The following is a 12,161-nucleotide window of genomic DNA, read 5'->3' as shown; positions in this document are numbered from 1 at the left end:
CCGCCCCCGGCCCTGGCCCCCCCCCCCAGTTCCCCAGCTGCCACATCGCGGGCTACAGTGCGCATGTGCGGGGGCGGTGGCTCGGCGGGGGCCGCGGTGTGGGGAGGGGCCAGGGGGCGGGCAAACGCTGGGTTAGGGGCACTCCTGTGGCTCCTCGCCTGTCCCCAACCCGGCGGTTCTCGTGCCGCCCCTCCTCATCCTTGACCAACTTTGCAGAGCGCTCTCTGGTTCTCCGGTCGCAGCACCGCGAGCTCACACTGCCCACATCCAGCGTGGGACCCAGCGCCGCATCCCGCTCTCTAACCCTCAGGTGCTGGGCACCGCGAATTGGCCCTCCCGCCAGATGCCGGGCGGGATTTGAACTCCTACACGAGGTGTGGGATGCGGTTGGATTTCCTCAGGGCAGGCAGAGTTACACTAGCCTTTACCGGGGGCTCGAAGTTACTTCTTGGAGCCTCTTCTGTCGGTAAAGCAGGCCCAAGACCCCTTACCCGATATCCTTGAGGCCTGATATATTTTGGGATTCAAAGTTTTTTCGATTTGAGTAATTGTGGGATTTGGAACTGTGGTGCTTGATCAAACTCTAGGACCATTTGGAATAAAGAAAGACGTTTAATAGCTTCTTGTCAAAGTAGGGATGAAAAACTTTTACTTTGGGGTTTCTCGACTTTAGAATATTGAGTAGGACCTGTTTGCACCTTCTAGGGCTGTAATGAGGATGAAATGAGGTAGTGCATCTGCTAGGGGCTCAGTATATGTGACGCTTATTGTACGAGGATTCAGTCTGGGGACGCAGGGCATAAGGACACCGCGAAACAGGTCCATAGACTCTGCAAGTGGTCCTTATCAAATGGGTCGGTGGTGCCACTGAGCCCACCAGGGCAGAAGGTACACACCCAGTGAGGCGCAGCAGGTTCGTGGGATATTCGGCCTGGTCATGGACCACGTTGAATGATTGCCTTAGCAGGACATGGGTAGGTGTTGCGGAGGGTGGGACTGGCCATTCTTTCCCACTAGTGGCTTTCTCAGGGGCAACAACAGGCTCTGCATTTGTGCGGAAGACGGTTTGGGCATCTGGGTGCAAAACTAGAACTCACCTGCCAATTTGGGCCTGGCCTTTTGCTGAGTGGGTGCCTGGATCCAAAGGGTTCTTAGAGAGTTAATTCATTCTCTCTCTCGCTCTCTTTTTACAGAGCATTTAGGGAAACAGGCATCGTGGGGGCAGTGGCTGGCCTTGTAGGTTGGAGGCAGAAGCCAGGTCTCCTGATGGCCCAGGGTCATGTGTGGTGTTCTTCCTGGGCACCAGGTGTTTGGGCAGTGCTATTGGCCTGGAAGGTAGCTGTGTGTCATGAGGGAAGGGCCAGACTCCCTAACCAGCCTCCCTTGATTGTTGCTGACTTTGCCTTGTCCAGTGCTGAGCCTCTGGAATCTCACAGCAGCCAGGTGCTCTGGGTGCTCTTGTTACCCCTGTAGACAGTTTGGGCGGTGCCATTTTGAGTCAATTTGAGTTGGTTTCTTGAGAAAGTCTACGTGTGAGGTCCCCTCTGTGCCTGGCTCTGTGGGAGGCCCTGAGGGGTCTGGCTGTGAGTAGAAACCCAACAGTGACCTAAACAGCCTTTAGAGGCTGTTGGTCAGTAAAGGACCAACAGGTGTGCAAATGTCACATATGAGCCGCGGCCAGCCTCTGCCCAGGAGACTTGTGGCTCTGGAACCTCTAATTTTGTGTGACTTCGGGCAGGTTGCTGAACATCTCAGAGCCACAGTTTCCTCATCTCTGAAATGGGAAAAGATGGGAGCCAGAGTCGTATGATATTTGGCTTCAGGGCCTGGCAGAGAGAAAAGGAACCTGGTAAAATCACTGGTAGCCAGCTGTCTGCCAAATGAAAACGGTGCTTGTTACCTAGCAGTAAGTGGTTGATGAGGATTAGTTAACTGCTTTTTGTCATCACCAAGGTAGCCATCAGCACTGGGTCAGTACTGTGAGAGGAGAGGGGGTGCTTGGTAGTGTTTTTCTCAGATACCTAAGTGCATGGGCTCTGCCTTGTGCTTAAAGCCCCCAATGGCTCTTGTTGTTCTTGGGTGTGGCGTACCTCTCCTTGTGATCTCTGACTGTTGGTGTGGCTCCCCACACGTCTGGCCGGCGCCGCGCCAGCCCCCTGGGCTCCTTCCTTTCCTTTGTACTCTGTGCCCTGGAGGGACTCAGTGTTCTACAGCCCCTGTCTAGAGATGCCCTCAGGGGGTTTTCCTGAGCCCAGTTGTGCAGACCCCCACCCTGTTCTCTCCCTCAGCCCTGTACATATCCACTTGTTTGAGATCTGTGTCACCAACTGGACTGGTAACTTGTGGGTGGAGATGGGAGGAACCTGTTTCTGGATTGACTGCTGTGCATGCAGTGCCTGCTGCCTCATCTGGCCCAGAGGGAGTGCTCAGTAAGCACTGGGCAAATGGAGTAGTACAATGCCTGAGTGGCCCAGTGGGACGGACCACGTCCACTGGTGTGGGCGAAGGGTGTTCCAGTATCACCCAGAAACTCAGTTTTTCAAAACAACAATTAGTTATTATTGTCTTTCATAGTTCTGAGGGGTGACTGAGCTCAGCCAGGCAGTTTTCTCTCAGGGTCAGTCATGTAGTTGCAGTTGGGTGGCAGCTGGGGCTGGAGGAAAGCTTTCTTGCTCAGGTGTGGCTGCTGGTGCTAGCTGCTGGCTGGGGCACCTGTATGTGACCTGTCTCTGTGGCTTGGGCTTCCTTACAACATGGCAGCTGGGTCCAATGGTGACTGTCTCTGAAGATTCCAGCTGGAACCTGAGTTGTGTTTCATGACCTAGTCTAGAAGTCACATAGAATCCCTCCCACCAATGTTACAGGCCCAGCCAGATGGACAGGCAGGGTTACAGAGCCCTACCACTTGAAGGGAGGCAGGCATATCAGTGTCACATGGAGAAGAGCATATGGATGCATGTCTTGGAGAATTGGATCTGGCACAGTGTCACTGGAGTGTCACTGGGGTTAAACCTGGAAGGGGGTAAAGTAGCAATTAGATGCAGCCCTGGAAGAAGGGTTGTTGTGCCTGTGAGGGGTCAAGGTCCTTCTCCCGGTGAAACTGGATGGAGCAGTCTTCCTGCTGATAAGCTTATACCTCCTTTGTGCGTAACAGACCTGGTCTGGACAACAGGTTCTGCAGCCTGCTCTTGTTTGGGATCAAGTCTCTGGAATGCTGTCTTCCTTCTTTTCCTCCCCCTACTGTTTTACCCAGAATTCTCTTAGCCAGCTCCCCCTTCTCTTTTTTCCATCTTGACAAAGGGAGCAGTGGCTGCTGGCACTTCAACTCTTGAGAACCAGGGGGTGTAGCCTGTGGGAATCCCACAGTGGGCTTGAACTGGAAATCGGGGCAGGGAGAAGGAAGAAATCCATGATGTCTGTATTCCTTGATAAGTTTTGAGGAACTTGGAGTCACTTGGAAAAGAACTTGGGGATCTGAGGCCCCTGAAGCCTCATGGGAGAGGCTGCCTCCTTGTTGCTCCACTGTCATTCCAGCTACTGTCACTGCTCCCCTGCCTGAGCTCCCATGTCAGATGGCAAGTCAGACATGGGCCAGGTTCTCCTAAGCCCCCTCCTGGGGGCCGTGCACTTGAGGTAGCATCGGGGCAAAGCTGGTCTCCTCTACTTTTTCTGGGGAAAGAGCCATCCATACTCTGTCCTCTTCTGGTTTCCTCTCTCAGTCAAGGCTTTTGGTGGCAGGACACAGAAAGCCAATCCTGGCCAAGGCGGGAAGGGAGCCCAGGGAGGCTGGTGTACCTGTGCACTCAGGTGGGTTCTTGGGAGGGCAGAGGTGGTTTCAGAGGACACTTAGGAGGCTGACCCATGGCTGTGCACTGAGTATAGCCTTGCAGGGTGGCCTGCAGGCTGATGGCCACCTGGTGAAGCTGCTTCTGGTAGGCCACAGACTCGAGCCAGAGTACCAGGCGAGAGGCCCCGCACCTGTGAATCTGTAAAGGGTTTTTGAGTGACAGAGCCTGAGTGTGAGTTTCTAGTTGTACCACTTGCTGTGTGAGCTTGGGTAAGTGACTTGACTTCTCTGAGCTTTGATTCCCTTTTTTCTTTTATGAAGAGAATGATTATACAACTTCTTGAGGTTTTCTTGAGGACCCAGTGAGAAAATCAGCATGGCAGTTCTTGCTGACCTTTTTTTCCCTAAATTTTAAACTTTATTTTGGTAAATATTTTATTTTATTGGTTTTGCAAAGTGCTTTACTGGTATATGATGCATTCATTTTAAATGTGTACAATCCAGTGCCTTTTAGTATACTTGTATTCACAGAGTTGTGCAGTTGTTACCTGTTGATATTAGAATATTTTCATTACCCCTAAAGAAGCCTTGTACCTCTTGGTTGTCACTCCCCATCCTCCTTCCCCAGGCCCTGGCACCTTTGAACCCACTGTCTGTCTCTGTGGATTTGCCTATTCTGAGCATTTCACATAAATGAAATGACACATTTTGTGACTTTTTGTGTCTGGCTTCTCTCACTGACCCTCACGTGTTCAGAGGCCATCCATGTTGTAGCGAGTGTCGGTGCCTTGTTCTCTTTCATGGCTAAGTAATATTTTATTAGTTTCTTTTAGTTTGTCTATCAGCTGATGGACACTAGGGTTCTTTTCACTTTTGGCTGTTGTGAACAGTCCTGCTGTGTACACTCAGGTGCAAGTTTCAGTGTAGATGTGCATTTTCTTTTCTCCTGGAGATCGCAGGGAAGGAGGAGCCTACCTTTCTCCCTCTGTTCTCCTAGGTTCTCTGCTAGGCCCTGTGATTTAGACTGACAAAAGGCAGGTGCATGTCACATGGAGTAACTAGCTGATGAGTAACTGGGGTGGTGAGGATTTGGCCTTCAGTAGCATCTGAACAAAAGAACAATGAATCTTGAGACAAAGGAAAGGGACAGAGTGCCTAAGGGCATCGAATTGTGGGAAGGTAAACACGGGGGAATTTGTGAAAGATCAGGTGAGGTAGGAAGGTCTGTGCGTGCAGACTCTCGGTGCCTTCTTGCCTTCAGTGATAAGGGGGCTTCCTTCCTGATTTGGGGGCACCCTCATAGGAGTTTATCCTTTGCTTTCAGGCAGATAGGGGCAGAGAGCTCAACCTGTGTCGGGTTTTCTCAGTTACCTTCAGCTTGAAATAATCCTTATGCCACAGTGGTGTATTTTGGAGTGGCCTACTCTGAACCCCTTCAGTGTATGCATGCCCAGGAGTGAACTGCTCCATCCCAAAGTGGCTGTGCCATCTTACATTCCCACCTGGATTGTCCGTGTTCTTCCTGGCACACTTGTTATGTCTTTTTGGTCATGGTCATATTCATTCTGTGTTTACAAAGTGTTATTTGTGTTTTTGGTTAGATTTCACTTGATATTGAGCATTTTTTCATATGCTTATTGGCTGGCCATTTGTGCATCTCTGGAGAAATGTCTGTTCGGATTCTTTGCCTATTTTGAGATTGGGTTATCTTATTATTAATGCATTGTAAGAATTCTTTATATATTCTAGGTGCAAGTCCTTTTTCTGCTATATGGTTTGCAAATATCTTTTCCCGTCCTGTGGGTTGTCTTTTCACCTTGTTGATCTTGTTGATGTTTACCTTTTTTATTTTGACGAAGTCCAGTTTATCTGGTTTTTCTTTTGTTGCTTGTGCTTTTGGTGTCTCATCTCAGAAACCATCATCTAGTCCAGTGTGACAAAGGTTTATCCCTAACTTCCTTCTAAGAGTTTTATAGCTTTAGTTCTTATAGTTAAGGTCTTTGATAATTTTTAAGTTAATTTTTGTATATGGTATGAGATAGATGTTCAGCTTTATTCTTTTTCATGTGAATATCCACTTGTCCTAGTATTATTATTGAAAAGACTATTTATTCCTCATTGAATTTTTTCTCTTTGCCAAAATTCAATTGATTGTAAATGTATGGGTTTATTTTTGGATTTCCAATTCTATTTCTTTGATTTAAATGCCTAGCCTTATGCCAGTACCACACTGTTTTGATTACTGTAGCTTTGTATTGATTTTGAAACCAGGAAGTGTTCTTGTTTAAGATTATTTTGGCTATGCTGGGCCCCTTGAGTTTTCATATCAATGTCTTTGGAACCTGTCTGTCAGTGTCTGCGTAGAAGCCAGCTGAGATTCTGATAGGCACTGTATTGAGTCTGTCTGTCAGCTGAGGAGTATTAACATCTTAACAGTATTAAGTCTTCTAAGCCACGAATATAGGATGTCTTTCTACTTATTTAGGTTTTTAATTCCTTTCAACATGTTTTGCAGTTGTTATTTTTTAATTAATTATTTTTATCCTGTTTTGCACTTTGTTAGAGTATAAGTTTTGAACTTCTTTTGCCAAATTTATTCCTGAGTGTTTTATTCTTTTTGATGCTGTTATAAATGGGATTGTTTTTATTTTTTTGAGAAATAAAACTATTGATCATGCTATTACAGTTATCCTAATTTTTCCTCCTTTGCCCCTTTCTGCCCAGTATCCCCATTTCCTCCAGCAGTAACCTCCTTAGTTCATGTCCATGGGTCATGCAGATAAGTTCTTTGGCTACTCCATTTCCTGTACTTTTCTTAACATTCCCCTGTCTATTTTGTACCTACCAATTTGTGCTTCTTAATCCCTGCACATTTTCCCTTTTTCTTTCTCCTCCCTGCTGATAACCCTCCAAATGATCTCCATATCTATGATTCTGTTCCTATTCTGCTTGTTTGCTTAGTTTGTTATTCAGATTCAATTATTGGCCGTTGTGAATTTATTGCCATTTTAATGTGCATTGGTTTGATCTTTTTCATAAATAATTCCCTTTAGCATTTCATGTAATAATGGCTTGGTGATGACAAACTCCTTTAGCTTACTTGTCTGGGAAGCACTTTATCTGCCTTTCAATTCTAAATGATAACTGATAATAGAATAGCTGGATAGAATAATCTGGGTTGTAGGTCCTTGCTTTTCATCACTTTGAATATTTCTTGCCAGTCCCTTCTAGCCTGAAAAGTTACTTTTGAGAAATCAGCTGACAGTCTTATGGGAACTTTTTTTTTGTGGGTAACTATCTGCTTTTCTCTTGCTGCTTTTAAGATTCTGCTTATCTTTAACCTTTGGCATTTTAACTATGATGTGTCCTGGTGTGTCCCTCTTTGGGTTCACCTTGTTTGGGACTCTCTGTGCTTCCTGGACTTGTGTGTCTATTTCCTTCACAAAATTAGGGAAGTTTCTTTCATTATTTTTTAAAATAAGTTTTAAATTTCTTGTTCTTCCTCTTCTCGCACCCCTGTGATTGGGGTGTTGGTACATTTAAAGGTGTCCCGGAGACTCCTTAGCCTCTACTCATTTCTTAAAAATTATTTTTTCTTCTTAAATGCTTCTTCCTTGCATTCCAAATCATTAATTTGATTCCCAGCTTCATCTCCTACCTGTAGATTTTTAAAATTTCACTTAATGTAATCATCATTTCTGCCTGCGTCTTTTTTATGCTTTTGCAGCACCCAGTGAGTTTTTTGAGCATGCTGATAACTAGTGTTTTGAACTCTGCACCTGATAGGTTGTTTATCTCCATTTTGTTTAATTTGTTTTCTGGAGTTTTCTTCTTTAAAGGTTTTATTTATTCATTTTTAGAGAGAGGGGAAGGGAGGGAGACAGAGTGGGAGAGAAACATCAATGTGTGGTTGCCTCTCATGCGTCCCCCACTGGGGACCTGGCCCGCAACCCAGGCATGTGCCCTGACTGGGAATTGAATGGGAAACTTTTTGGTTTGCAGCTGCTTTGATTCTCTGTCTTAGTAGCGTGGCCTATTGTAGAAGAGCACACCTGTAAGTTGTATGGGGCAGAGCCTTAGGTAATTGCCAGGGTGAGGCCACCCATGTCACCTCTCTGTGGCTCTGTGTGGGGGAGGGCCCACAGAGGGGACAGTGCTGCTGGCTGGTCTCTGGAGTTTTGTCCGTGGAGAAGCTGTCTCCCAGCACTTGCCTTGCCAGTCTCTTCACTTTCTCCCCGTATGTCACTGGTGCCCTGGTGCCAAATCCCAGATGGGGTAGGTCTGTGTGAGTCATAAGTCTGTTGCGGGCCCTTTAAGAGGAATCTCTTAAGAATCTCGAAGTTTTTTCTGCCACCTCTATCCCTACTGGTTTTTACAGCTAGAAGTTGTGGGGACTTATCTTCCTGGTACCGGAACCCTGGGCTGAGTGATCTGGTCTGAGGCTGGGGTCTCTCACTCACAAGGTATCCCTGCTGATGTTTACCCACCACGCGTGTATGTGGTCCCACCTGTTCGGTATCTCTGCACCTCTCCGTGCCTCTCCTCACCTCTCTGCCCCTCCTTGTCTGGATGAATGTGGCTTCTTTAAATCCTTGGTTGTCGGACTTTTATACAGCTCGATTTCCTGATAATTGTGGGTGATACTTGTTTTGTAGTCTGGTTGTAATTTTTGCTGTGGTTGTGCAAGGAGATGAGGCATGTTTACCTGTGCTTCCATCTTCATTCTCCTGGAATTGTTTTCTTAATTTTTGGCGGGGTTGTCAATTTCTGGTATATGGGAATAAAATTGATTTTTGTATGTTGACCTTGTATTCTGCTACCTTGCTGAACTCAGTTAGGAGTTCAGATATGTATATATAAATATATATTTTTCCTTACTGAAGACATTTTTTCATTGCTTTCTAGACTGAGAGGAAGGGAGAGAGAGAAATATCAATGTGACAGAGAAGCATTGATTGGTTGCCTCCTGTACGTGCATGTGGATCGGGGACTGTGTGGTCCATATCAGGGATCGCGTGCACCCAGACCAGAGATTGAACCCTGCGTGGCTCATTTGGTTGGGCCTCATTCTGCAAAGCAAAAGGTTGCCATTTTGATTCCTGGTTGGGGCACATGCCTGGGTTGCGGGCCTGGTCCCCAGTTGGGGTGCATATGAGAAGCGGCTGATCAGTGTTTCTCTCTTACATCGATGTTTCTCTCCCCCTTTCTTCCTCCCTTCCCTTCTCTCTAAAAAATAAGTAAATAAAATCTTTAATAAAATTTCAACTTACGAAGTTGCAAAGATTACTTCATCTGCAAAAAGGAATAGTTTCACTTTTTCCTTTGCATTTTGGGTTCCTTTTATTCCATTTTCTTCCCCAGAATAGAACTTCCAGGGCTGTGTTGGACAGTCATAGTTTTCAGGGTTTATCCATGTGTCAGTGTTCACTTCTTTTCACGGCTAAGCAATATTCCAGTGTGCGAATGGGTAGCCTCTTGTTTATCCAGTCATCTGCTGAAGGACTCCTAGGTGGTTTTACCATCTGGCCTTTGTGAATCCTGCTGCTGTGCACATTTAGTGTGGATGTATATTTGCAGTTCTCTTGGGTATGTACTTAGGAGTAGAATTAAATGCTGGGTTATTTGATAATTCTATGTTTACTTTTGGAGGACTTACCAGATTTCCCTAAAGTGGCTATCTTGTCTTTTGAAGGCTGGGACCCTTGTGAAATGGGCTGTTGTGTTGGGCATGGCTATCAGTGAACATCTGTTGGATGTGTGCAGCAGGGTTGTGTGCAGGCCTGGGGTACCTTCGGCTCCTGGCTGTGCCAGACTCGTCGCAGTCCCTGTGAGTGCTGTTTTGCCACTTGGAGATGAGGACATTGAGGTTCCAAGGTTGTTGGAGCTGATGTGTAAACCTGCATCTGTGCCTTCTCTGGGTGCTTGACCTAGGAACAGGGGAGTAACTTTTCTAGCTGCCGCATGCCTGGTGCTCCCTTCTCAAACCTTGGAGGCAGCTCTTACGCATCACCGCTGGAATCCAGATGAGTCCACTTCCTGAAGCCACCCGGGGAACCAGGCTCTGACTGTGCTTAGAGTACTGTGCTGTACTCTTGGTGGGTTCTGGGCTGGCTGAGCTAAATAACCCTTGTCTTCTTTTGCAGGCCTCCTCACTGGAGAGGCAGAGCCCTCAAGTGGTCTCCTGCCTCACTCATAGCCTGTGCACTGGGGAGCCTGGATTGCCTACAACAGCAGGTGCCTCCTTGCCCTACCTCCCTCCTGCCCAGGGCTGTCAGGGCCACTGCAGTTGTAAGAGATAGAACCTTGCTCTGCCTGGCAAGACGGAGGTGGCATACTGGCCCCCCAGAGTCCAGGGGCACGTGTGCGGAGACAGTGGTCAGAGTCCTGTTTCTTATTCTAGGGGAGGACCAGAGTGCCTCAGCCAGGGGTGGGGCTGGGGTTCCTGCTGGTGTCTGTGCTGAGGCCGAAGGAAAAATAGGGGCTGTGGAGGTGGAATGGGTGCTGTGTGGGCACCATTCCTAGGTGCCTGCACCTTCCCTGAGCTGGTCGCTTGCCTCTTTCCACTTGGCCCCTGCAATTCCTCCTGCTGCTGGGTGCTTTGGACCCACGTGGAGGGGCCAGCCTTCTCCTTCATGGCTTCCTAGCTTGGGTTGATTGAGACTGAACTATTTTGTTTGTTTGTTTCTTTTAAAATTCAACTTACTGCCCTGGCCAGCATGGCTCATTTGGTTGGGCATCATTCTGCAAAGCAAAAGGTTGCCATTTTGATTCCTGGTTGGGGCACATGCCTGGGTTGCGGGCCTGGTCCTCAGTCAGGGCTCATGTGAGAGGCCATGATTGATGTTTTTTTCTTACATTAATGTTTTTTATCCACCCCCCCTTTCTCCTTCTCTTCCCTTCTCTCCAAAAATAAGTAAAATCTTTAAAAAATTTCAACTTACACAGACCAGTCATGGAGAGAGAGCAGTGAGCACATCGTGACTTTTTTGGAAAAAACCAAAATCTGATATAATATCTACTACTCAGTGGGCTGTGCATGGGACACTGCTGTTGCCCTGCTGAGGGAGAAGAAGGGACGGGCATTTGGTGGGCCTACTGTGTGCTGTTCCTTGGCCTAATCCCTGCACTGTGCCTGCAGTGACTCATGGAGGTGGGTGTACAGCATCACTCCTGTGTTTCTGGAGCCGAGGGCCTTGCTCAAGCCATGCAGGTGCCAGGGACCAGGTGTGCAGCCAGCTTCACTAAGTCCCGGTGCTGTGTTCAAACAGACTCACCTGGGGCTCATCTCTTCCTTGTCCACTTGCTCTCTCCCCGGACCCTTCTGTGTAGGTGTCTGTGGTCAGGGAGACTAAAGAGTCCCCCAGGAAGACACATCCCTAAAACGCCCAGAATTCGTGTGCAGTTAGCCAGTTGTGCTCTTCTGTCAGGAGTCCTTCCATTGGGAGTTCTCACATGGTAGACATTGCTGACCGCCAGCGTGTACTGACACTGCGTCATAATGTGCACACTTACACACACTTGTGTGCACACAGCTGCACACTTAGGTGAACACGTGTATTCAGGCACACAGCTGTGCACATGCATATACATATGTACGCACACACATTACACAGACTCAACACAGCTGCATGCATGCACACATATACCCACAGCCACACACACAACCCACATGTGGCCACCCATGTGCCATGTACACATATATGCACACACAGCCTTTCGTGTATGCACACGTGGCCGCATGTTGTGGGCTTTGTCCCTGGTGGCAGTTAGGCCACTGTTGCTTTCTCTACCCTAGCTGTGTTCAGTCTCAGTGCAGTGATGGGGATGGGTGGGGTGCAGAGCTCACACAGGTGGTGTCCCCTCTGTAGGTGTGTCCATGGGCTCTGCAGACCAGCAGTTCAATCTCGCAGAGATCCTGTCACAGAACTACGGCATCCGGGAGGAGGGTGAAGGGACTGCGCGACGCCCAGAGCCGCTTGAGGAAGAGCTGGACAAAGACTTCATCTCCCAGGTACTTGGCTGAGCTGAGCCCTTCGCTCCATGTGGGTAGAGCCCTGCTGGGCAAGCTCACAGTTCTTTTAGTTAAATTGGTCTGCAGGCTGCTCATATCCTACAGTAAGTTCTGCTTGCACATCTGTTCTTGAAGCTCTAGGCCCTGTGCTAGGAGCTGAGGTCTCAGGGAATAGGCCAGACCTGGACTTGCCTTCAGGGGACTCTAGGGCTGTAGACCAGAGGGGTGGCTAGACTTATCATTCTCAAACTTTTTGGCCTCAGAACCCCTTTATCCTCTTAAAAGTTATCAAGGATCTCAAGCAACTTTATTGATGCAGTATATATACAGTAAGTTAATTGTTAATGAAAATAATAGATTTTT

General features: G+C 47.8%; 1 protein-coding gene across 4 annotated transcripts in view; it reads left to right on the top strand.

The window, feature by feature from the left end:
• The window catches only part of MIER2 (MIER family member 2), a 29,596-nt gene that overhangs the window by 213 nt on the left and 17,222 nt on the right, over positions 1 to 12,161 (top strand). Inside the window, exons 1-3 of one of the 4 annotated variants that reach the window (XM_053658606.1) lie at positions 291 to 310; positions 9,931 to 10,021; positions 11,656 to 11,798. In XM_053658606.1, coding sequence (XP_053514581.1) covers positions 11,664 to 11,798 — 135 coding nt within the window. In that variant the 5' untranslated portion in view covers positions 291 to 310; positions 9,931 to 10,021; positions 11,656 to 11,663. Of the gene's footprint in view, positions 1 to 290; positions 311 to 8,696; positions 8,871 to 9,930; positions 10,022 to 10,732; positions 10,938 to 11,655; positions 11,799 to 12,161 lie in introns of those variants that run through there. The other 3 variants (XM_037139083.2, XM_053658604.1, XM_053658603.1) reach the window with 3 other exon arrangements.

This window comes from Artibeus jamaicensis, unplaced genomic scaffold (assembly GCF_021234435.1).
Source record: "Artibeus jamaicensis isolate MK-2021 breed Jamaican fruit bat unplaced genomic scaffold, CSHL_Jam_final scaffold_537, whole genome shotgun sequence".
Lineage (NCBI taxonomy): Eukaryota > Metazoa > Chordata > Mammalia > Chiroptera > Phyllostomidae > Artibeus > Artibeus jamaicensis.
Note: the sequence above shows the minus strand (reverse complement) of the source record. Positions and strands in the feature narration are given on the sequence as shown.